Source organism: Cornus florida, unplaced genomic scaffold (assembly GCF_030987335.1).
Source record: "Cornus florida cultivar Cherokee Brave unplaced genomic scaffold, ASM3098733v1 CherokeeBrave_3.0.0_Hap2_Chr08, whole genome shotgun sequence".
Lineage (NCBI taxonomy): Eukaryota > Viridiplantae > Streptophyta > Magnoliopsida > Cornales > Cornaceae > Cornus > Cornus florida.
This window is the reverse complement of record NW_026775578.1, coordinates 64862-91445: the sequence shown is the minus strand read 5'-3', so window position 1 is coordinate 91445 and position 26584 is coordinate 64862. Positions and strand designations below refer to the sequence as shown.

The window sequence follows — 26584 nt, the reverse complement described above, 5'->3', positions numbered from 1 at the left end:
TAAAATAATAAAAAATAAATAATTTGATTGCTATTTGGGTTAAACCCAAATAAATCTGAATTAAATCTTAATTATCTGATAGAGGACTACATGACAAAACTAAGAAACAAAGATCATGTATTTTTTCAAAACTGTTTAATTTTTACAACATACATTCATTTTGATTGGTCATGATGGACAATGATTGATAAAATTTGCAATAATGAAATTTAAGACACTTGCATAAATTAACCTGGCATAAATTACCAAGAGAATATATTTAGTTACCTCAACACTTCTTGAATGTCTCTTTCCTCCCTTGTATCTACTTTTCTTCTTTTTCTAGTTCTCTAGAGACATGAGTTTGTCTCTCTAAAAATATGAGCGCGAGAGAGGGAGGAGGAATGAAAGAATGAGATTGGGCTTCCACAGGATAGAAGCGTGAGAAAGAGAGGAGGAGGAGAAAATTAGAATTTGATTCGAATTCTTATGAAATAGTTATCAAATTATTTATTATTTTTATTATTTTAAATGTAAGGACACTTATTAGTTTAATCCTGCGCCACATACGTGGTGAGTATAGACTTTCTATTTACCGGTGAGTAGGCAAGTATTGTCCTATAAATTTTGGACAGTGATAATAACGCTCCACAAAGATACTATGGGGCTTCACTAATTCTTTTATTAAATTGAAACGACAATATAGACATTGGTGAAATTTGAGACTTATTTTTCTCTCTTTTATCAAACCCTATAATTTCCTTCCTTCTATGGCCTCATACTACCACCACCAGTAAGCACCGTAACCATGTAACAGAAAATCTTTGATTATTTTGCTCAAAATCCACGACTGTAACTACTAGATGATATGAAAGGAGGTTCGTCGATCTTAATAACCTCAATACAATATGGAATTGATTTTCAAGTTTATAATATATTCTTTCTTTTTTTTCTTTTTTAGTTGCCAATGTCATATACACTGAGACTTTGTATTGCTCTGTGTTTGGCTTCGTATTTTTCATTGGACAATTGAAAAAATATTCATAAATGATATAAATTACACTGGGATGAGTGTGCATTCATATTTTTGAGTTTCAGAAAACGAATCAAGCATATCCAATTGATTGAAGAAAAAGAAAAAAAAAAGGAAAAAAAAAGGAGAGAGGAAGAGTGAGAAGTGAGACGATGTGGTGGGGTTTTGGCAAGATTGGAATAAGGGCATTTTTGGTGTTTTATTTTAACAAAAATAATAGTGGAGTGCCAGAGTAGTATTTCAGAGCGTCAATATCACCACCCTAATTTTTTTGAATTATGACAAATATATATGGCTAAACTGCATCTAATCCCCTTAACTTTCACCTTTTCATAATAAACCTCCCTTTACTATTTTTTTGCCAAAAAAACCTCCTCAACTAACTGAGAGGGGTTGTTTTTTGATTTTTACCGAAAATACCCCCACCAACCAAATTAAATGTGGTTTTATGGAATTTGCCCAATTGTGTGAATTTAGCTAAAATAAATGTTTTTCTTTCTTGAATAGTAATATTTGAACTTATATCTTTCATTACATGCACTATCCTACTTTTAATTAAAGAAAAATATTTAAAAAAAATTAAAATATAAAATTCATAGCTATGAGTGAAACTACATTCGATTTCTTTAGCATGTGTCTAGTATAGTTAAATTCTGTAATATATATATATATATTTTTCTATTCAAAAAATAATTATAATAGAGAAAAGCCTACTATTTTATGCCATTCAAATACTTTTTGTAATTAAAATTTATTTTTGTTGATCTAATTGTTTGATTAAATGTCCATCTATATACTTATATATATATACACATTATATAAAATAAAAAATACAATATAAATAATGTAATAATTGCATATATAATACATAATATGAGTAAGCGTATAAAATTTGACCTTATATATAGTTCCACTCATAATCATAAATTTTACTTTTTTTATTTTTTACGCTTTAATTAAAAATATGGTGATGCATTTAACAAAAAATATAAGTTGAAATATGATTTTTTTTATAGCTAAATTCACCAAATTGGGCAAATTGCATAACACCCCATTGACTTGGTTAGTGGGGGTCTTTTTGGCAAAAATTAAAAAAAAACAACCTCTCTTGGTTAGTTGATAACTTGAGGGGGATTTTTTGGCCAAAAATAATAGTAAAGAGGAATTTACTGCAAAATAATATAAGTCAAAGAGTGTTAAATGCAATTTATCCCATATATTTCAAGTATGAAAAATCTGTAGATGACTCCCGTCCATTATATTTAATATATAACTATCTTGAGATATCACAAAATTTTATTCAATTTAATGGTCAAATTATTTATTTTGGGGCAATACATTTTAGGGACATAAAAATATTAGAATACGAACACGTGAAATTATTGTGGAGACATGTGAAATTATTGTGGAGAGAGAATTCTGATAAGTACACAAAATTTATTATTTTACGTACCAAAATAAGTTTTTAATTAAAATTTTATATAATTTAAATATTTTTATATGTTTGTTTTGTGTTTAATAAGTGTTAATGCATAAATGAGAAGAGAATAAGCAAAAATAGAGAGAGCGATAAATTGTGGCCGAAGAAAAGAAGATTATGTTTATTTATAGCCAAATTTTATCACAAGAAGCATATTAGTACAGTTGGTTAGAATTCTTGGTAGCAACACAATATTTTATTTCTTTTTGTCTTCTTCCCGTCAATGCCATATCTGCTCCGCACAGCAGTACCTGCCATATCTATAGATTTAGATATATGTCTGCAATGAAGGGTAAAGAAACGAGGATGAGGGTAAGAAAGGAAAGTCAACAGTAGCAGATTGGTGGCGCCAGGAAATGAAGAAATATGGGCCATCATCACAGCCTACAAGTGAGTTACTATAGTTAGGATAATTTTAGTTTTCATTGAAGTTTCTTTTTTTATGTAATTTTTATTGAAGTTTTTTCTCATTTAATGTAAGATGTTTTCTTAAAGTTTTTCTTCTTATTTAATTGAATACAAATTAGTTTTATTTCCGTGCTTTCTTTTATTGTTGATTCTTGTTTACCTATTTGATGGTTTTGTAATAATAATTTTATTTTAATCATTTGTGGCAAACTCCAAAGTAAATGTTTTTAAAATCTCATGTTCCAAAACAAAGACTCACTTGAATGCGTGGTTCGACCCTACTTACTATTAGACATTTTTAGTTAAGTGGTTGTAAGATTTAATTTTGTGTAGAGTATATTTGACAACGATAAGTCCAAAAATACACACTTATCAAATACACCTTGGTGAATTACTTAGTGAGAGAGAAAAAAATTTGTAAAAGAAATATATATAGAACAATACTTAGATTCTCACTAGTGAAGATGTATTCCATCATCAGATGTGGACTAATAATATATAAACACGTACTCTTTAATTACCAAATCATAGATAATGGGATACATACTCACTAACTAAATCAAAGATGGTGGTTAATTACCGTATGTAATTTGGTAATTAAAATAGAACTTGTATATTAAGGATGTGGACTTAATATATATATATATATACACACACTACTAATAAAAGTAGATTCGTTTTCTAATATTTATATACAATTTATCAGTCATTTTAATTCAATTAATATATTAAATCAGTTATATAAATTTTGTCAGTATATGTGACTTTTCACATACCATATGACTTTTCAAGCAATTGTTTCATTGTAAATTATTATATTCTTCTATACATACATATATCATAATGAAAAAAGTTTCTTATATTTATATACATTTATTCAGTTATTCTAATTCGAGAAATATAATAATCTTATACGAGAATTTTCATACATTACGTGACTTTTCACGCACTTGTTATCCTTCAAATTATTACATATATCATAACCTGAAAACTTTTCCAAAGTTCATCACTATTTTAAATAGCTAAAAAACCTATTCCACATACCTCACTTTTCACACATTTGTTTAATGAAAGTTTAATTTCTTTTACAAGTACATATGTAATAATGACAAAGCCATTCTAAAAGTTACCTTCTAATTAATACCAATTCAACACCTTCAGTATTTTAAATTAATAAATAAATCTCACTTAAAAGACACTAATATTTTCATTTTAAGAACAAAATAAATAATTAAAAAATATTTTAACATTACTTTTTGGAATAATTGCCTCAAGAAGATGCTATTTTAACTAGAGTTGTCTCCAAATTAAAATACCTATTGTGTGTGTGTATATATATATATACACACACACATATACTTTAAATCATCATTTTTAGTTAGTTACGGTTAGGGTTTTATTAATTAAATAAGTTTTTAAAACTTCCTATTGAATAATAAAATTTAATATGGAAATGTGTCAATATTGAATAGTCGCGTCTACTTACTAGGGGTGGGCAATAGTCTATATAAGGTTCCTCTGACATATTGTATATAAGTTTTAACGTGTACTGGGTACCTTTATGTAATTTTTCTATGTCATTATCTTCCTTTCCAAGAACCAAATCTATTGTTATTTTCATTTCCCTATATTTGAATTTATGGGCAATATGACAGTGTATGCGTGAAAGACATTGGAGTTATAAGTACTATTGCTTTCCTTTTCATTATACAGGCTAGAAATTTCTCAACTTTTCTCTTTAATTTTAATATTTGATTTTATATTGTACTTTAAATTTTATTATGGTTAGATGGAAACATTGGAACTCTTATTTATATATATATTTTGAATTTTATTATTGTTGAATAAAATTGTTGAAAGTCGTGTCATTAAGAAAACGTAATATAATGAAACCAAAACACATGTGATAGGTAAGTTATTTGTAATGGTTGAAATTGAGATTCAATTAGTCTTACCGAAAAATTTAATCTCTGAAACTTTCTTTAAAAAGGAAAGGAATAAAACGTTTTGTTTCGTGTTATATACATCACTCCATATATATACATTTTAGACTGTCAAGATTGTTTAAAAATAAAAATTCCATTCTCATTTGAAGTTTTTCATGATTGAATCACTTCATCTCAAATACTTTAAAGTGGTATTTCCTGTTTGAACATGACTATTAAAACGATTTTACAGATTGAGAATTATTATTATTATTTTTTTCTGGTACCTAGAACATTCATCAAAACATTTGAATCCATATTAAATTCTCATAAAATTCAGTTTTTATTAAATAACTTAACGATCAATGTTCTAGAAAATTCTAATTGTTTATGCAAAACAAAGTATATATGAGAAAGAATAATAAAACCATGTTAGGATTCATCCTTTTGGCAAATGATCAATTATTAATTTTAAAATAGAGAAATATATGCATTGGAATTTTTAATAAACGCTGCTAATTTGAAATTTATTTATTAAAGTTGAGTAATAGGTTGCTATCTTTAGCCAGGATGCACTGATTATGTAATTATTTATGGAGGTAGTTTGATTGGTACTCACCTTCTTTGTTTCAGTTAATATCAGTATTGCTGCCTTGACATTAATTTCTATAACATTTAATCTCATACTCTTTTTTATTATTATTGATTTAAATATGCAATTTTGTGCTAGTATCTTCTTTTTATTATTGTGCTAAACAAAAAATTTATATCTTCTTTTTATTTATTAACCTCAAAATGCAGGGTAAATTTAGTTTGAATTGCATATAATTTAATGTAGCTGGTAACAATTTATTTTACATATATTAAGGAAGGAAATCTGGTTGTTTTCAACAATTATATGTTATATTATATTGAACTAAATTTTCACCACGTGCAATGCACGTACGTAGATAATTCTATAAAAGTGTATTTGAATTATAATATTTATATACATTTTAAAATAATTAAAAAATATTATTACGTGACTTTTCAAGTTTCTCATTTACATTGTTATACACCAATTATTGCATTGTTTAGGATTTCAACACTTTTTGATATTATTGTTAATGCACTTTTACACCTTTAGATAGATAGATTTACATTCTTAACTACCGGCACCTCTTTGCAAAGAAAGGGAAAAAAAAAAAAAAAATCTGAATTGTTTTATATACTTTGGTTGTCTTCTTTTATAAAGAGTTTCTTTTAAATTCAAACACTTTTTCTTTCATTATAAGAGTTATTGTCCAATTAAAATATATCATATCTCATTTTAAATTATTTTGTATTTATTATTATTACTTTTACAATAAAAGAACATGTTTTGCTTTGTTAAAACTATTGAAAGTATATGATCATATAAAAAAATTAGATAGATATTTCATCTCCCTAAATTACTCTCTCTCTCTCTCTCCATCTTTTTATGCAAATTTTTTTGTCCAAAAAGTTATTAGATATTTTATTCACGGCCACCTTTGAACCCCTTTTTGCTGGAAACACATCTTCAAATTGATTATCAAGAAAGTTAATGGTAAAAACTTCTTATAATTGAACAAACATATTATTTCATGAATAGGTTTGTAGTAGCTTATAAATAGTAGAGTAGTCCAATAATTTTTTAAATTTCCTTCTTTGTCCATGCAACCAATATACTATCTCATATTATGTATATAAAGTGTATTTGATTTATAATATTTATATACATTTTAAAATAATTAATTTAATTACGTGACTTTTCAAGTTTTCCATTTACACTGTTAAAACTACTGGCACCTATTTGCAAAGAAAGGAAAAAAAATAAAAAAATAAAACAAAACAAAACTCCAGACTATTTTATATACTTAGGTTGTCTTCTTTTTATAAGTGTTTCTCTTAAATTCAAAAAAATGTTTCTTTCATGATGAGTTATTGTCTAATTAAAATTTACCACCTCTCAATTTAAATTATTTTGTATTTATTATTATTATTTTTACAATAAAAGAACATACTTTGCTTCCTTAAAACTATTGCAAAAAATTATTAGACATATTATTCACGGTCACCTTTAAAACCCTTTTGTTGGAAACACATCTTTTATTGTGTATCAAAATGGTTTTCAAGTACTTTAACCAAAAAAATTGGTTTTTCAAGTAAGTTAATGGTAAAAACTTCTTATAGTTGAACCGACATATCATTTCATGAATAGGTGTGTAGTAGCCTATAAATAGTATAGTAATCAAATAATTTTCTAAATTTCCTTCTTTGTCCATGCAACCAATATACTGTGTGTATATATATATTTATGTTGAATCCATGAACAATATGATAATGGAAGAGTTGGTAAATGTTTTTTGTGAACGTGACAATCTTGGAGCCTTTCAACTCTCCAACAGGCCAGAAGTTTCTTATTCTCTATTACTCTAATACGCTTTTACTGATATTTTATTGGACTGTTATTATTTTATAATACTTTATTTCAAAAATCTACTATCCTTTAAAATACTCTCGACGAATTTTAATGGTTTGAAAAATAAATTCCGACTATGTGTGAACAACTTTAAGGTCTCCATATAATATGCTATCATATATATTATATTTTATTCAGTCATACATAACAAAAAAATAAAATAAAAAATAGATATAAGACGTGCACATATAATTATTTAATTTTTATTGCATGTTTTAAAATTTATTTATAAAAAATGTAACGTGTTATATGTTGTATTTATAAATGTACTGTTATATTCTAATCTCTTGTACAATTGATTCAATAGTCTTTTTCATTACTTTGCAAAATAAAATTATATTCTTTAATTGTTCGGCTATAAATAGCACAAGAATATTAGGGTTTGCGTACGGTTGGATAAAGGGAGTTTGAAGATGATGAAAAGTCTTATTTATCTTTGAGATTAATAGTCAAATAGTTATTCGGATGATAAATGATAACTTAAAGTTTTGAATTTATTTTGCTCTAAATTTATAAGTACATAAACTAAATTAATTTAGCACTTTAATTTAATTTCATTTTAGATTTTATTTCTATATTTGATTTCCAAATTACTTTTACGTATCATTTAAGCTATTTTACTATCTCAAAATCTTGTTAAGTTCAATCACGTGTATCGCACGTGGTCCTATCTAGTGTGTATATATATATTTAAAATGCATAGAGAGGGAATGAGATATGAGAACTTGGATTTTTGTGATTAGGATTTGTGGTATTTACCACAAAATGGTAGGTGGTGTTTGTGCACAACGATAGACTGTGAAGTTTCATTTTTTTCATATTGTTTTTTTCATTCTCCAATTTTGGATAAATTCAATGTTAATTTAATTGAATTGAGATTGAATTTTAATTAGAAAGTGGTGTGTTCTGAAGAAAAGAGAGTGAGGATGTTTTTAGAGAGAGGAGGGGGAAGGGAGAGTTGTAATATGATGCATCTATTAAAAAATTCTAATTTTAAGGGTATTTACGTAAAATTATACTGCCCATTTCTGGTTCATCATTGATTAGGTTTGGTTTCAGGGGAGGTTATAATAATCTTGAACAATATAAAGGAGGTTCATGTAATCAAGAAAAACCTCCGTGGAGGTCATTATACTCAGATCTGTCAAAGGTCGTAGCTTCATAGGAAACTAAAAAGATCGTTGAACATGAAGGTGAAAAATTTCCGAAAAAGAAGTGCAGAAGGCGACGAAGACGGTCAACTTCTGAAAGATGACGACGAGGAAGAAAGGAGGTATTTATTTATTTTTTTTCATTTATCTTCGCAACCCACCTCACAATCTAGATCTAGTTTAGGGTTTCACGTTTCCTTGATTTACACCGGATTTTTCATATTCAGTCACACACATATTATATTGAGACAGATATCCAATTAAGAATCGAACTTAATCAGGTTGGCGTTAGAAGAGGTGAAATTCCTTCAGAAACAGAGGGAGAGGAAGTCTGGAATTCCTGCAATACCGACAGCAACCCAGGTTTCGGTGGGCGGTGGAAGCGCCAGCGTCAGCGGTGGTTTGGTTTCCAAGAAAGTAACCGACAAGAGCGAAGGGGATGGGGAGAAAGACGAGTTGGTCTTACAGGATACCTTCGCCCAGGAAACTGCTGTCATGGTCGAAGACCCCAATATGTATGTAAATGTAACTCTTCCCTTATGTTATACGTATTTCCAGACCTGGTATCTTAAGTTTTCTTTCACACTGAGTTCTGTCTGAGTTACCGGATCACTAACATGCCTAGTATTTCATGTCGTCTCTACCTTTGGTTACTGGACTTATCAATTTTTGCGTTCTTTTTTTTTTTTTTTTTTTCTTTTTTTCTAAGTAATATTATTACTTATTTAATTTAAAGAATTAGAGACCATAGGACTTAAAATCCCACCCCTTAAAGCTTAAGCCTCCTTTAGGATGGATTGACTGTTCATATCTTGTTAACACATCCTAAATATTGATTATTGTGGTGGTCTGTTCACATTTCTTTTATTTTTAAAGGTCTGTTGGGTTTGAGAACTATTCCGGTGTTTGTTTACATAGTTGTGCAATGATTTATTTTCCTAATTATTGAAATATTGTAGCTTCTAGTTTGAATTTTGAAAGATTGTTAAGAAGCATTTTTTTTAATGAGTAATTGAGGACAAATGGCAAAATATTGTTTAAGATTTTTAGTCACATTGAATTAAAATTGATGATTGCATCAATAATGCGGAAAGTTTAAATGTCAAGAACTTGGGTCTAAACAGTGTAAAAAGTTATGATGGATTATGATTTAATTGGGATATGGCCCTAGGTTGAGTTGAATGGTAATGAAGGATTTTTATAATAGTTTTTCAAGTAGGCAGCATGGTTTTAATTATCAGATGTTAGTATTTTCAGTTTCAGCTTCTAAGCCCACCGAAACATACCTTAATACTGGATATGCTCTCCAAAAGTTACAATACATAATAAAATTTAATCTAAAATCTATCAAGAAATGGAGACATTTCAAATTAAAAAGTATGTTCTATTTTTTAGTGGGTCTTGTTTTGACTCTAATGATTGATGATGAGGAGAAGATGGAGATTAAACATTGCGACCTAACTTTACTTAGAGGTGTTGGAGATGGAATTGACGACTAAGGCCATTAGCGAGGGGCATTATGTAGTGTTCTTATGAAAATTTAGAGGGACATAGAGTTTATATGAATTGATGGATTATGTTGCTTTGAAGGTTTGGATAAATTGCCCATTTTGGGAGATTGACTATATCTATTGACTGGCTTGTTATTAGACTAATTTGATTGGTACTAATTGGCGGAAGACTAGAAGGCTTATTAACATGGATAAATCACATATTATATTATGGAGATAGAAGTCTTTCAATCACTCATGTCCTAGCTCGTCTTAGAGCTAGATTTGCCCCTCTCAGGCTGGGAGGCTTGCCTTGCCCCGGACTAATAAGTGAATCAACTTCCTCATTTCATTTATTGAAGATATATCAAATAAGAAAGAGACCTTTGTTTGCAGCCTGGGTTCATGTTATTTATCTCATCGCCTCGGCGCTTCAATTACCAAACCGCCCGCCAGAGCGCGGATCAGTTCGTATCATTTTTCGAATAAGATGTGTAAGTAAGATCACTTTCATGGGATGCGCTTCCTTTTGACTGCCTTTTTATAAAACAAATTCACTTTCATCAGCTAGACAGGCTACCAATTGCTGTTTGGAATGAGATGATAAAAGGTGAAAAAGAAAAAAAGAAAAAGAAAAACAAGTTTTACAAATGGATTACACCTAATAATGACACTTGGGCATAGTATTATTACTGTAGAATGTAGGAGAAGTTTGGTGAGTAGAGTTCAAGGATCAAACAAACTCTTTCTTGCTACAAAAACAGTCTAAAGGTGGAGAATTGATCCCTGATTGGCATTTTCATCCATTGAGATGATTTTATGGCTTTGAAGGCATAACAGTATATGATGCAACCTTTAAGTTCAAAGTTTGGGCCTCAAATTTGAGAGTAACTGCTACTAAAACAGCTGATGCGCTGCATGTGCACCCACTATTCTAAATGCAATTTGGCTAGATGATCTCAATCTTTATCATAGACTATGTTACATGGACTTTGGTAAGTATGTAGGATGTGGGTATGTGTCTAGATATTGGATGTATACTTTAAAATTACGGACACGAGCACCATTCCATAGCAACACTTCACTCATAGTTAATAGCATAAAAAAAATGAAATATTATTTTAGATATAGTTATATAATAAATTGAATAGTAGGATACTTATTAAAAAAATAAAAATAAAAATTGAATAGTAGGATATTCTTGTTTTGTGCATTTCCTACCTAAGTTTTGGGTGTCCTATGTGCTTTGTTAGTTGGAATCTTCATTTTAGTCCAAGGTGTTGGTGTCTACGTGAGTCGCGACACATGGACACTGGTGTGAGATACATGCTAGAGATGGCCTTGGTATCTTGAACACGACAATTTGTTGAAGATAAGTTGCGCAACAGGGAAAATCTGTTGTTTTTCAAAGTTTTTAAGAAAAGTAATTAGTTGAACAGTGGCTTAGGTGCCTGAGTAAGTGCAAGAGATTTCACGTCACGACCCAAAACCCTAGTTATGAAATCTGCGCATTTGAAGCGCGATAAAAGAAAAAATAAATGACAATAAATCAAATTGCATAACATTCTAATGCATCAAAATTATTACAATCAATGAGATCATGTTTCGTAATACCTTACAACACCTTTTGAGTGGTCAAAACGCCTGGTATATTGCCACCCACCCCTGATCATTGCTTCCCTAACCAGTGACCCTATAGATGAGCATTCCATCCACTAAAGCATTCCGCTATCCATAACTACTCGGCTCAACATGTCCCTTCTCATTATAATTTATTTCTCATGGATCAAAAGCATTTTCTTTTCTCATTCCACATGTGAAAACATTTAGCACAAGGCTCATTTAAATAATTCAATAAAACAACAAATCATTTCTAGAACTGAAAACATGGGAAGACATGCTTTTTTTTTTTTATAAGTAAAAGTGTATTAGAAAGCGTTCAAAAGGGGAACGCATCCCAAGAGCTGTACAAGAACTAAGAGCAAAAAAGAAAGCCTAAGGATCCAAAGACCCCAAAAAGTCCAAAAACTCCTCAACGGAAGAACAATCTCTCCCCATGCCCCAACTAAAAAGAGAACAAATAATAGAATACTTATTAGCCCCAATGGGTAACTCCTCCCCAACAAAGGATCTTCTATTGCGTTCTTTCCATATACACCACCAAATGCAGAGGGGAGTCGCCCTCTAGAAGTCGCGAACTCGAGCCCCCACCCTTTGTCCCCTCCAAATATTGATAAGACCACGTGAGGTCTGAGGCATAATCCACTGAACGCCAAAAAGACCCAAGATAAGGCTCCAACAGTCATGGGCCATTGGGCAGTGCAAGAGAAGGTGATCCACAGACTTTCCATCGGTCATACACAGACAACACCGATTAACAATGACATGCCTCCTCTTCCTCAAATTGTCTAGGATCTTGCCCCAAGCAGCAGTCCAAGCAAAAAAAGCCACCCTAAGAGGAGCCTTCGAATGCCAAACCATTTTCCATGGATAAGAGGGGGCCTAAAAACTGGAAAGACAGAAGAAGAAAGACTGGACTTGAAAAGTTCCCTGCGAAGAAGGCACCCAAGTCAAAAGGTCCGCCCTAGTGCCCTCCACCTCCTGTCGATACAAAAGGTCCAAAAAAGCAGTGACTTCATCCAGCTTCCAATCTTGAAAAGCTCGCCGGAATTGAACATCCCAAGAAAACCTACCGCTATTAAGGCGATAGCAGTCATCAACCAAAGCATGGCAATCCACAACAATCCTTAACAACCTTGGAAAACGTTGACACAAAGGACGTTCCTCGTACCAAGGATCCTCCCAAAACCGGACACTTCGACCTTCTCGGACTCTGAATCTGATATGCTTAGAAAACTTATTCTAACCCTTCCCAATAGACTGCCACACACCCACGCCGATAGCAGATCTAGCCTGTCTAGCAGACCAACCCCCTCTATCCTCCCCAAACCGGCAAACAACGATCTTCCTCCAAAGTCTATGTCTTTCACTGCCAAACCTCCAAAGCCATTTGCCAAGAAGGGTCCTATTGAATGGGACCAACCTCCAAATCCCAAGGCCTCCTCACTTAAGAAGCTTGCAAACTTGCTCCCACCGAACAAGTTGATACTTAAACTCCTCCCCCCTACCACCCTAAAGGAAGTTACGTTGAATCATCTCAAGTCTCCTGACAACAGAAGAGGGAATCTGGAACAGAGAAAGGAAATATGTTGGGAGGCTGGACAGGACACTCTTCACCAGCGTAACTTTTCCTCCCTTCGAAAGATATTGTTTTTTTCCATCCAACCAACCTTCTCTCGAAGCGCTCAATAACTGGTCCCAGCAACCCACCCTTCTTGAGGAGGCCCCCAAGGCAAACCCAGATAAGAAATAGGGAAAAAACCTGTCCTACATCCAAGAACAGCTGCCAGGGAATCCATCTCCTGAACCTCCCCCACAGGGACAAGCACACTCTTGCCCACATTGATTCTCAAACCAGAAACAGCCTGAAAACAAACCAGAATACATCTCAAGTATCTTAATTGGGACACCTCTGCCTTACAAAAAACCAATGAATTATCCGCGAACAGCAAGTGAAATCTCCAATTGATGAACTGCCTCAAGACCAATCTTGAAGCCCCGAAAAAGCCCCAAGGTAACAACCCTCCTCATCAGCCTATTAAGAGCCTCCATAACAATAATGAACAAGAAAGGGGAGAGGGGGTCCCCTTGCCTCAAACCACGAGAACTATTAAAAAACCTCGAAGGGGATCCATTAACCAGCATCGAGAATCTGATAGACGAAATGCAAGTAACAATCCATTTCCTCCATCTCTCACCGAAGCCCATCCTCTCAAGCAAATAGCACAAGAAATTCCAGCAAACATGATCATAGGCTTTCTCGATGTCCAACTTACACAAAACTCTGGGAACGCCGCTACGAAGCCTAAAATCCACACATTCATTGACAATAAGAGCAGAATCCAGAATTTGTCTGCCCAATAAATTTTGAGACTCTGAAATGACTCCGTCCAAACCCTCCTCAATCTTGATGCCAAGACTTTGGCGATGAGCTTATACAAACACCCAATCAAACTGATAGGTCGAAAGTCCTTAATATCAAAAGCTCCCCCCTTCTTAGGAATTAAAGCAATAAAAGAAGCATTCAGCGACTTTTCGAACTTCCCAGTGGAATGAAACTCATGAAAAGTGCCCACAATCTCCTGTCTGACCACCTCCCAGCTTTCCAGGAGGAAACTCATAGTGAAACCATCCGGCCTGGAGCTTTATCACCATTACAACTCTTCAAAGCCATCAGGACCTCTTCCTACGTAAAAGATCTCTCCAACCTATCCTTATCCTCCACTGAAATAGAGTCAAAATGAAGACCATCAAGTCTTGGCCTCCAGCGAAGAGGCTTAGTATATAACCTTTGATAAAAAGAAACAATCCCCGTTCGCACCTCCTCATCAGAAGTCAAAAGCGAACCATCCACCCGAATCTGACCAATATGATTGCCCCTCCTATGTGTATTGGCCGTTCAGTGAAAAAACTTAGTATTACGGTCACCTTCTTTGAGCCACAAAGCCCAAGATTTCTGCCGCCGTGAGATCTCCTCCATCACCGCAATCTCAGCACATTCAGCGTGATAAGCTGCTCTCCTAGACCGTTGAGACTCCTCAAGGCCTCCCTCCGCATCCAATCTATCAAACTTTGCAATATCAGCGAGAGCCCTATTTTTCCTCCACTCTAGATTCCCGAACACCTCCTTATTCCATATTCTAATTTTATCCTTCAGAATACGAAGCTTTCCTGCAAGGATAAAACTCGAAGTACCCACCACCATGTCCTTCTCCCACCAAGTCCGCACCAAACCTTGAAAATCCGCCGCTCTAAGAGACATATTTTCAAATCTGAATGTAGTGCGACAAAGGCTCAAACCTCCACAATCCAAAACCAAAGGAATGTGATCCGACGTCACCCTAGCCAACGTAGCCTGAACTGCATCCAGAAACTGCTTATCCCACTATCCGGAGATCAAGAATCTATCCAGGCGTGAAAATGTTGGCATCTCCCTACCACAAGACCAAGTGAAAGCAGCTCCCTCCAAAGGGAGATCAATAAGCTGATGATCATTGATAAACTCCGAGAAAAGCCTCATAGCCGGAGTCCATGACCCACCTGTAGACCTCTCCATCGGGGATCTTACCACATTAAAGTCACCTGCCACACACCAAGGAAGAGACCACATCTCCTGAACCGCACTAAGCTCCTCCCACAACACAGGCCTCTCACAGTCATCCACCGGCCCATAGACACCTAAAAAAGCGCAATGGAAGCCATCCTCTTCCAACACAAAGGCACAGGACAAAGAGAACAGCCCCCTACACACATCCACCTTATCTATCCATCTCCTATCCCACATCAAAAGAATACTTCCAGAAGTCCCAACTGAATCAAGCGCTTCCCACTCAACGAACCTACTACCCCAAAGGCTCTTAACAACTCTATCAGTTATAGAATCAATCTTCGTTTCTCGGAGAGACACCAAATAAACCCCCCATTTCCTTACAGCCATCTTCACCGCCTTTCTCTTGCCCGGGTCATTGAGGCCACGGACATTCCAGGATAAAAGTCGTAGCTTCATGGAAAAACAATAGCGCCCTCCACCCCCCTATCCCTCCCTTTCTTCTTAACACCCCCCTTCACCTTTTCCCCCACAAGAGCCCCATCAAAATTTACATCACAACAGAGATTACGCAGCTCCTTCTCCCCTTTCCAAGAGGGTTGAGTCTTATTCCTCCTCCTCCTCCTAGAAAATTGAATCATCTCCCCTTCTTTCCCCTCCACCGTAGTCTGAAGAATAGCTAAAGCCTGCTCCCGATTACCTTTGCAAGAAACACCTAGCAAATCACTCGTGGGCCCTATGTTGTTCAAAACCCAGTCCTTGCCAAGATCATCACACTCCTTCCTAACAAACAAGGTCACTGGCCATCCCCTCCGGATGAACAACTGCCAGAGGGTTAACCAGCCCCAAATCCAAGAAGCTCTCTTCCTCCCACAGGACCATATCCAACATAGTTGTTAAAAGCACCGAAGGCGCGCGCCCGAGGCGCAAGGCGCCTACAGGCGCAAGTCATGCGCCTTTGTATGCATAAGGCGTTGCCCTTTGAACAGGTGTGCGCCTTTACATAAGAGGCGAGAGGCCTCGGGCGTAAAAAAAGCGCGCCTCCTTTTATTTGTTAGTATTTTGTTATTAGTTTATTATTTGCTGTTTGTTTATTATTTATTATTTGTTTATTATACTTTTTAGACAACTTTACTAAAAGAAAAGAATAAAATAAAAGCAAAAGGAAAGTGTAAAAGTGAAGTGAATCGGCCAGAGAAACTTTGAAGCAAAGAGAAAGACAAAGGCGCGATTTGAAGGCTTGAAGCAAAGACACGATCTGAATCTGCCGACTTTCTCTCACGAATCACGATCCGAATCCAGGTAATTCACTGTTCTCTTCTTCTTCTCTTTCTTCTTCTCTCTCTTCTTTTCTCTCTCCTCCTTCTCTCTTCTTTTCTCTCTCTTCGGCAGATTCTTCTTTCTTCTTCTACAGATTCTTCTCTCTTTTTTTCTCTCTTCTTCTTCTCTCTTTTTCTTCCTTTTTTTTCTTCCCTCTTTTTTTCTCTCTTCTTCAGCAGATTCTTCGCTCTTCTTCTTCTCCTCCTCCTTTTTTTTCCCTCTTTTTTTCTCTCTTCTTCGGCAGATTCTTCTCTCTTCTTCTTCGGCAGATTCTTCTCTCTTCTTCTTCTTCTTCTTCTTCTTCTTCTTCTCTCTCTCTTCTTTATAGCAAACTTTCTTTGTGCACAGTCTTTTCTTTTCTTTTTTGAACTGAACTGGAAGTTTGGAACTGGACTGCAGCTCTGTGTCTTCTTTTCTTTTCTTTTTTTTTTTTTTTTTTTTTTTATGAACCGAACTGGAAGTTTGGAATTGGATTGCAGCTCTGTGTCTTCTTTTCTCTCTTTTTTTTATGAACTGAACTGGAAGTTTGGAATTGGACTGCAGCTCTGTGTTTTTTTTTTTTAAATTGAAATGTTAATATTGCTTTGAAATTGAAATCTGGTTTTGCTAATTGACATGAAATCTAATCTGGTTTTTTTTGCTAATTGAAATATGGTTTATTTTGTTACAACACCAATAATTGACATGAATTTATTTTGTTATCTTGAATTTGAATGTAGTTTGTATTTTAAAAGATGCCTAGTATTTTGTTGTCTATGTTTGTTTTAGTTTTATCTCATAATTCTCATTAGTTGACTTTTGCATCTTTATATTAATATGTTTAATTATTTACTGTTGAACTCAAGTACTTGATTTAGTTGGCTTTGGTATCATTATGTTAAATATTGAACTTAAGTAATTGATTTAGTTGATTTTTGCATCTTTATATATAGAATTTTTTTTTTTTTTTCAATGTGCGCCTTGCTTCAGTCGGGCGCGCGCCTCGCCTTGCGCCTCAGGCTCCAGGAGGCCTTTGCGCTTTTGTGCGCCTTGAGCCTTTAACAACTATGATATCCAAGGACCGACACTGATCCTCCTAGATCCCATCAGCCTCCCCTTTCTCGCCCTCCTCAATCACCTCCACACAGGTCTCCCATTCAGCACCACTATCCACCCCGCTATCATGAACCTCAGAAAAGGATGTTGAATCACACGAAGGCACATCAGTCAGGCGCCTATGTTTCTGTAGTTCCTTCACCAACAAAGAGGCTGATTCCTTATTGAGAACAATACGGATATCCTTTCCCATGCAAACACTCATCAAGTCTGGCTTACAAACTGACTGAGATGGCACCAATTCATCCCCCTTAGGAAGGCACAAATCCAGCTGAGGCTTGACCATCCCTCCCATGTCAAACCCAGACATAACCATCTGATGAGAAGAAGAGGAAAAATCCGAACAAGAATTCTCCAGCCCTTCGCTGACATGATCCGTAACCCCCTCCACAAACAAACCGACCGTCCCATCCCTTTCTAACGGTCCAAAAAACCCACACCCCTAATCAGCCGTATCCACAGTCTCATTGCCCACCTCAACCACTGGTGAGAGCCTCAGTGACATACCAACAAAACCATTCCCCACCTCCTTCCTCCTCAACCCACAAGAAGGAGAAGAAAGAGAAGAATGAGAAAAGGAGGAGTTACGAGAACAAGAAGGGGGGGACTTACCCGGTTCAGGAGTGTTGTGGGCGACCCATTTTTGCTTGTCTTTTCTGGTCCATCTTCTACCAGACTTATTAGACCAACTCGACACATCCTCCTTGAGGGAGTCACAGCTGTGAGTCTCGTCCTCACAAAGGGAGCTTGACTGGAGCAACCCAAAACTGCTACCAGATAGCAGATTCTGATAACACGCACCATGCCTGAACGTCTTCGATCTCAGACCAGATCCCTTCATCGTATTCGTACTTATAGAGACCCAATTCTCCTTCGGTTGTTTCGGAGCAACTGATTTGTGAGAATAGCCTCTAGAAGCCGTTTTAGAAGGTGGCTTGGGCTGTAGCCCATTAATGGAAATGGAGAGGCTTCTATTTGGGGGCCAGGTAACTTCTCTAGAACTAGAATGATTGGGCTTGGTAAGAGAAGACCAAGAAGAAGAGAGAGGCTTAAGAATGGGCCTGACCTGTCCAGCCTTGTTCATGGCCCGCAAACCTTCAATTCCAGATCCAAAAGAAAATGAACACCCAATCGAATTGGGCCCAAAATGCCCAGCCTTGCCATCATCCTTCAAAGCAACCTTCCTAGGCCCACGTTGGTTAGGCCCTTTTCAAGTAAGCCCATTAGAAGAGGAATTCAAATTCCCGACCGCCTCACGTGCCAAGGCATGTGTGCCCTTAGCTGGATTCCACTCACAACGGGGGGGAACCGTCCTCCAACCACGTGTCCCACTAACCAGGCATTCCTTCCCACTCGTCCCTGGCGCGTGGAAATGCACTCGTCCCTGTCCCTGCTTTCGGCAACTTTGTAGAGCCTTTCTATGAATCACCGGTTCACGCCTACTACCAAAAACTGGTCTGTGAGACGAACGAGTCCCCCTATCCGTCACCTCCAAAGGATTGAAAACCTCAGATTTAGCACGAAACTTGGAGATCGGCTCAAGAGAAGGGGCGATTTCCTCTGTGAGAGAGATTCGAAAAGCTCGCTGACTGTCCTCCACAATAATAGACTCCGGGATCGCACCACCTTCATCCATAGTGATGACGATCCTCTCCGTATCGCTCATCTCGAATGCCTCGACGTCCCGGAATCCACCACACAGGTCCCCTACAACAATGAAAAGTTTCTGACACCTAAGGCGGAGAGGAAGACCAAACACAATGAGTCTCCGGCATTTAAATTTCTTTCTCAACCCAGAACACCCAACCTTGTAATACCAGTAGTCAATGAATAACTGAGTCACCCCATGTCTTCTTTCCGTAATCAAGAACCTTCACAGCCTCCATAACCGATGGGAAGCGAAACAGTAAAAGCCCATCAGGCAAAGTAGAAACCCTAACACCAGCCGAGATTGACCAAACCCTCGTATTTTGAATAACATGAAAACATGAGAATAGAGAATATCCTATCTTGAATATGAAAATCATGAAAGAAAGTTCTTTTTTCTTTTTCCCTATTCTTTTCCTCAGTTATTGTCAGTGTTTTGTTGGCGGTCTGTTTAAATATGTAGTAATAACGGTGATCCTATTTAAATGCCCCTTAAATGTGTTTCTTCATTGTTAAGGAAACTTTATGATATATAAGCTCATGCATTCCTAGCAAAGAGACAAATTAGCAAGCATACGATGAATTGTGGAATATTACTCTTACTAAATATGTATGGGTCATTACAAGAAGAGATTTCTCTAACTAGCAGCTTAAAAAAATTGTCTGTCAAGATGCGTCATCATTGGGTGATCAAAGATGATGCCACTATCAGGATTTTTGGGCTGTTTGAGAAAACTGAAGCAGTTCATGTCAGATCTCACCTCATTTTTTCATTGGAAAACCGAAAACCAATACTATTTGTTTCGGGAAGATACTCTTTTTATTTTTTATTTTTTTTATTTTTGGTTACAAACTTAAAACCACAATTGGCTGGCTTAAATTAGTTAGGCTTCTTGTCATCTGATCTGATTCTTGGGTTTACAGTCCTTTATGTTCATTCTATGCTTGACTATTTTATTTGATACATAAACCGTGTGTGTATGTTCACCTTTTGCGACATGAAGATACATTAAGTTCAAGGTTGCTCCCTTTTGATTTCGTTGTTGTTTTTGTTATGTAGGCTTTGAATATGACAATATTCATGACATTGAAATTTTTTAAAAATTATTTGGGTGAGGGGATACTAAACAAAATCGCTCTTAAGTGACCATAAAATTGAGAAAATATGAATAGTTGCCAAATTTAAAAGTTAAATGCAAGTAAGTGACCATTAAAGGATAACTTCGTCAAAATACTTTCTTCTTTCTTTGAAAATAATTAAAGAATTTAGAATGTCAAAATAGTGCAACCAGTTGGCTGTGGTGACCTAAACTACCCGACCACTTGAGAGTGGCAGCACCAGACCCAATCCGTTGGCCACCCGGGTGGGGCATGATGAGAGTGACGGTGGAGCTAGCAATCCAGCCCCTCTGAGATTGCTCTGGCATTGTTATCGTGAGGACGATGGCCAAGTCCACCTTCACAATATTTTTGTAACTTTCCATTGTTATAGATTTGTCCACCTTTCATTGATCTCTTCTCCATATTATGTCCTCTCTTGAGCTGAGTGAAACCCTAGACATTATTTGTCCAGTTAGTTCTAGCTTTACCATTCTGAGATATAACTGCAATTTGCCAATGAGAAGATAATGAGTGTATATTAATGTAGTCATGTGTGTGTGTATATTTATGTATAGATGGATGTTTGTGACATCCTACATCGCCTGGGGGAGAAGTTCTATATTTGTGGACACCCCCTTAACTGTGTAGATGCATTTTGAGGAAAACCGTGAGCACCGAGAGGAGAGTGTGCAAAGCGGACAATATGTACACGGTCAGGGCGGGTCCATGACACTTGTATGTGTGGACACCCCCTAACTGTGTAGACTCATTTGGAGAAAAATCGTGAGCACTGAGAGGAGAGTGTGCAACGCGGACAATATCTACACGGTGTGGGCGGGTCGTGACAATATATATTGACTTAAAAAAAAAGTAGTATCTAATAATTGTAAACCAAAGCTGCCATTGATAATAAGTTGTCATTGATTACGGCTACCATGCTGCGAAGCTATGCGAGTACACCTTGGTTGCCACTTGAAAGATGCAACTAAGAGATGCAACATTCATGATTTTATGTTAGCTTAACACAAGTGATATAAAATAGTAGTTGAATGACTCAGTGGGGGTAGCCAGGTGGTTAACATTAATTAAAATGGTACGCATTCAAGCAGTGGAAGTAACATATATAACGATGTAATATAGTTCAAGTAAATAAGGATTGCGGTTCTATCTTGAATGGGGGTCCAATTTGGTGGTCAGTCCATTGTGATGTGCTCTACCATGGTGAGGTAAAAAGAGTGCCAAGTTGGCGGGTGCATATGTGGGTATTGTCGTTGCAGGCACTGAACATAGATCTTGAGGTAACAGAATCAAACTCTATGTTGTTTCTGCAGACGAGGTTAGGCTTAACTTCATGAATTTTTAGGGGTTGTTTCTTCCAATTGTTGTATGAATTCATTTTAAAGATTTATTTATTTATTTTTCCTGTGAATAAATTTAATTTAAAGTTGCAAAATGTCTGGACTTTTGTATTTGCTTCTTTATTGAACAGGTTGAGATATGTTGAACAAGAATTGGCAAAGAAAAGAGGAAGGAAAATTGATGAAGCAGATCAAGCTGGGAAAGATATGACACATGCTGAGGACGAATTATACAAAATTCCAGAGCATCTTAAAGTGAGTTAATTGATTTCTTCTTATCTTTGCAGTTCTTCATTTGTAGAGTGGTTAGAGCTTTATTGTTCTGTCCCCATCTTCTCGTAATAATTCTTTTTGGCTCTTAGTCCTGCACTCCTGTTATAGATGTTAAGGATGAGATGAACATAATTCTTTTATATAGTGTGTCACCAGGAATTTTGTTGAGATTTACATCAACAAACTCCATGGTGGCCTTTGCAGATTATTCAGAACTGTTAACAGTTAAATTAAAATAAGAAAAAATTATGACACTATATTTTACATAGTTTGCCAAAATCTGGCTATGCCCATTGGGCATTATGTTATCCAATCCAATCTGATCTTCTTCAAGAAAAACTGAGTTTTGTACGTGAAGAATAACTGGTCATGTTTAGCATCAAAACCAAGTCTGAGGTTTTCGTACACTAGCCTCAAATTGCTCTTTTATACAGATCCCAAAGAGTCTCTCAAAACTGGAATAATCCCTATAACCGCCATTTTAAGTGGTTCCTGAGTTCCATCCGCATAAGATGGTCCATGACCTTTTAACTAAAACCTGATTGAACAGCTTAGATAAAAGATACCATAACGAACATTACCAAATCCAGCGATTGATTATTTTGTATACCACATTGCCATCAATCAAACCTGTTTTAACTTGACTGAGCCTCATTCCAACCACTAGAGGTTGATACACTCATTCTTTTTAGTTATTCTTATCAAAGGTTCCTCCTCCCCCTTTTATATTCCAGTCTCACATTTTCTTAGGATTTCCTTTTTTCTTGTATCACACTCTTAAGATATTAGACTCTGTTGGTCCAGACTCATTTCACAATGTCCTTACAGCCGATGTAAATAAATACCTTTTTTTTTTTTTTTCCCTCTGATTATTAAGCCATAAATTATACTTGCTAATATTCAAATCTTTGGAAGCATATTTGAAATGTGATCCATAAGCAAATGTCCTGGTTTATTGTAACTGGGAATCGATTTCTCTTCAAAATGAACCAACATTGTTACTGCTCCATTAAAGATGTAAACAATATTAATTTGTTTTCTCATAGCTCTCGACACTCTTTAGGAACATATTATATGCTTTTCTTTTTCCAGAAAGGGAAAAAAATGGGTCAAATAAGAACACTGAAATTCTGTCTTTATAATTTAACATTGATTGCTCACTTGCTCAGGTAAGAACACAACTCCGTTAGTCAGCGAAATAAATAGGAGATAGCGTGAAACATTCTGGTTATATTTATATATTTTGCACCTGTTTTTTAGCAAATGCAAATGGATCTGGTGTTGACTTTGCTTGAGTTTGGCTTTGAATCTAATACTAAATTTATTTCATAAAAACTCAAACGATGAGTTGACTTAATTTTTCCTTATTTAATTTGACTAGGTCAAGTGTTCATAATTGATTATAATGTCATCTTGTATATGAAATTGATCCCTTAATTTCAAATGTAGTTATGCACCTTCCATGCAAGGAGCGACACACCTACAAAATTTTCATGCCATCTATTCATTCTAATTACTCCTGATATGACATTCACTAGTTCATTCACCCACTGCTTTCAACTCCCTCTCTCTCTCTCTCTCTCCAAATTATAAAATTTTCTATTCTCCAACATTAGCACCTTGTTCCTCATTTTTTCCCATAATGCGTGTAATTGCCTTTATATTTTTGAACTTGCACATGTTGTGTCCAGGTGAAGAGGCGAAACTCAGAAGAAAGCTCTACTCAGTGGACTACTGGGATTGCGGAAGTTCAGCTCCCCATTGAGTATGGCCTATCCTATCTTTTGTAGCAAAATAATGATTGAATTTTCACTCAGTAGTGAATTTCAAGGTCACCTTCTTTTGTCCCGAGTAGTGAATTTCTAGGTCACCTTCTTTTGTCCTAAGGTGTAATTTTGTTTCAAGTAAAAGGGATTTGTTAGCCACAAGGCTGTTCATCATTGGCTATTATTTGACACTGCTGCCATGAGGGCATGGCCTGGCCTTACATTTGGTCTTTATTAGTTATCAGATATGAAGAGAGAAAAATAAAATAGTTCTCATTTTAATTAATCATCACTGGTGGTCTGCTTTGCCACATTCTTTAGTGTGTAGTGTTTGTTTCATGGTTTGCAGATACAAGCTGAGAAATATTGAGGAAACAGAGGCTGCCAAAAAACTCCTACAGGAAAAGAGGCTCATGGGTCGGTCCAAAACAGAATCTAGCATTCCCTCGAGTTACAGTGCAGATTATTTCCAACGCGGCAGGGACTACGCTGAAAAACTTAGGAGAGGTTGCTTACTATTGCTTCTTCTTCAACCCCCACCCCCCCACCCCCCCCAACACAACACACACACACACACACACACATTTTGTGAGATAAATTGCAGCTTACTCTTTTCAGTTCACCTCCCTTTCCCCACTTAAATGGGATTTTAAAGCTTGAATCACTTGGGCTTGGGCTTAGCTTGTTTAACTTGTTACCCTTAAGTTTAGCTCCCTTCCTGATAAAATGAGCAAGAGCTGCCCGAGTTACTTAAATTGATCTGGATGACATGCATCTTATAAGTTATTTGGATCTTTGGTTGAACCTACTTTTATTGGACTACTCCCAAGACGATACTGACACGACGATACACAAATCTCAAAGTCATAGGATATGGGTACAACATAGATACGTCAAAATATAAAATCTTGCATAAAATCACTAATTTGGAGCTTATAACTAAATGTTTGTTATTTTTGTTTTCTTACACATTGTATTATTTTTCTAATTAACCCATAATATATTTTAAATTGTATTGAATCCCATTCTTCTAAAAATATAATTACAAAACCACACCGCCAAAACCACCTCACTGTTTTGTAAAAGTTTCCAAAACGTATCATTATTGTGTTCATGCCGCGAGTATTCAATTGTCAGGATACTTCTAGCCGTATCCGACATTGTCCGGGCTGTATTGTGTGTCCTACAAGTGTCCGATACCCTCATGGCACCCTAAGAGAGGTATCCATGCTTCCTAGCTTCTACCACGTTATTATTCATCTTTTTCTGTTACTACTGCTAGAACTACTAAAGGTGCTACTGCTAGTACTACTAATTGGGCTATTGCTGTTGCATGATGCATGTGGGACGGGGGATTGCATATTTTCAGTGGTGAATTATGGGGTGCTGTGAGAGGCTAGACACCATCACCTTTCGGGAAAAAAAAAAAATCTCTCTTTTTCTTTTATGTAAAATTTTCTCATCCTGCACTAAAAAAAATGAAATCCTTGCAGAACATCCCGAGCTGTACAAGGACAGAGGTGCAGAGGACAATGGTTTGGAGTCTAGACCAGGTGATTCTAGTACTGAAGCAGCAGGACAGAGGCAAGCTGCAACGGATGAGTTCATGCTTGAGCGTTTCCGCAGACGAGAATGCCATCGTGTAATTCGGAGATGAAATGCACTCGAGTGCTTGATTTATCTTCAATCTCAATAAAATGTGAAATACAGTCCTCTAGTGATTCAACTATTTTACTCTAGCTTCTGTTGTAATATCTGATCTTTGCGTTGCCAAATTGATTTTGTTGTGATTCCATTTTCCTTGTTTCATGTTATTACTCTTATTATTATTGGTACCTTCATTTTCTTACTTCCTCTTCAATGGGAAGGAGATGCAACATTTTTTGAAATTTTTTCTGAGAGTTTGATGAGTTTGCTTATCCATCTTTTCGCACTCGCATGAAATTTCATGAACAATATTAGCTTTTGAACTACCTTAAATTTAATGAACAATATAACGTCTGGAATTTTAAATGAAGGCTGCGGTTGACTGATGTGCCTTCTGAAATGCATTTCTAAAGAAGTAGGATTGAAGGTAGCCAGATCTTTTAATTCGCTCGAGAAAGTAGAATTACGTTAGAAGAACTATGAAGTCTTTTTCGAGGATAAGAATGCACCTATGGAGTCTTTTTAGAGTATAAAATACTCTTTTGTTTATAATATACACTACCCCGTAAAGATATAATGTCATCTTACCAATGTGTAAAATTATTGCGCACAACACATTAACATATTTCTTTTCTCTTCTCTTTCTCATTCCATTAATGAATCAACTCTGCATTAAATAGGTTTATAAAAATTGTCCAGACATGACATTGGTTGGTTGTTATATAATATTAAGTAGGTTTGTAAAAATTATGTAGGATCCAGATATGATACTGATTGGTTGTTATATAAAACAATCGTTGGAGCTAAAAATAAATAATTCAAATTTTGTGTAAATTTATTACGAGGAAGTGAGAAAATAAAAAGCCGGGAGAGAGAATTTATATTAATGATCCATTCACGTGGAACTAAGACAAGAATGATGATGATGTGACTGTTGATATATTTAGTCTTCTCCTTGGGCATTAGGCATTGTCAATTACGGATTTGGCCATCAAATCTCGAAAGGATAGAAAATGCTAGTTTGGACTTTCAACTCATATGTACACTTTCTGAATTTTCACTAGAGCCCATTTGGTGTTGCTGTTATAATAATAATAAGAAAAAAAATTTGTTAGTAAAACCGTCAAAAACAAGTGTTTGGTCATTTAGTGATCATTATAATAAGTATTTTTTACAATTAAATTATTTTTAATTAGTTTGATAATAATATATTTTAAAACACTTCTATTGCTAATTTTATAAGAATATATTTTAATAGAATG

General features: G+C 35.4%; 1 protein-coding gene across 1 annotated transcript; it reads left to right on the top strand.

Annotated features, from left to right (window-relative positions):
- Positions 1-8373: 8373 nt before the first annotated feature.
- LOC132268724 (protein COP1 SUPPRESSOR 2) lies at positions 8374-25564 on the top strand. The gene is made up of 6 exons (XM_059769520.1): positions 8374-8580; positions 8740-8973; positions 21768-21891; positions 23601-23674; positions 24025-24182; positions 25169-25564. The coding sequence occupies exons 1-6, from the start codon at positions 8495-8497 to the stop codon at positions 25330-25332; spliced, it is 840 nt and encodes a 279-aa protein (XP_059625503.1). The 5' UTR covers positions 8374-8494; the 3' UTR covers positions 25333-25564.
- The last annotated feature ends 1020 nt before the right edge of the window (positions 25565-26584 follow it).

What these genes read in the sequence shown, in the direction of transcription:
- LOC132268724 (XM_059769520.1), top strand. Translation starts at nt 8,495, where the DNA reads ATGAAGGTGAAAAATTTCCGAAAAAGAAGTGCAGAAGGCGACGAAGAC. An exon ending in AAATTCCAGAGCATCTTAAA is followed by an intron (nt 21,892 to 23,600) that starts GTGAGTTAATTG and finishes TGTTGTGTCCAG; the next exon opens with GTGAAGAGGCGAAACTCAGA. An exon ending in CGCTGAAAAACTTAGGAGAG is followed by an intron (nt 24,183 to 25,168) that starts GTTGCTTACTAT and finishes AAATCCTTGCAG; the next exon opens with AACATCCCGAGCTGTACAAG.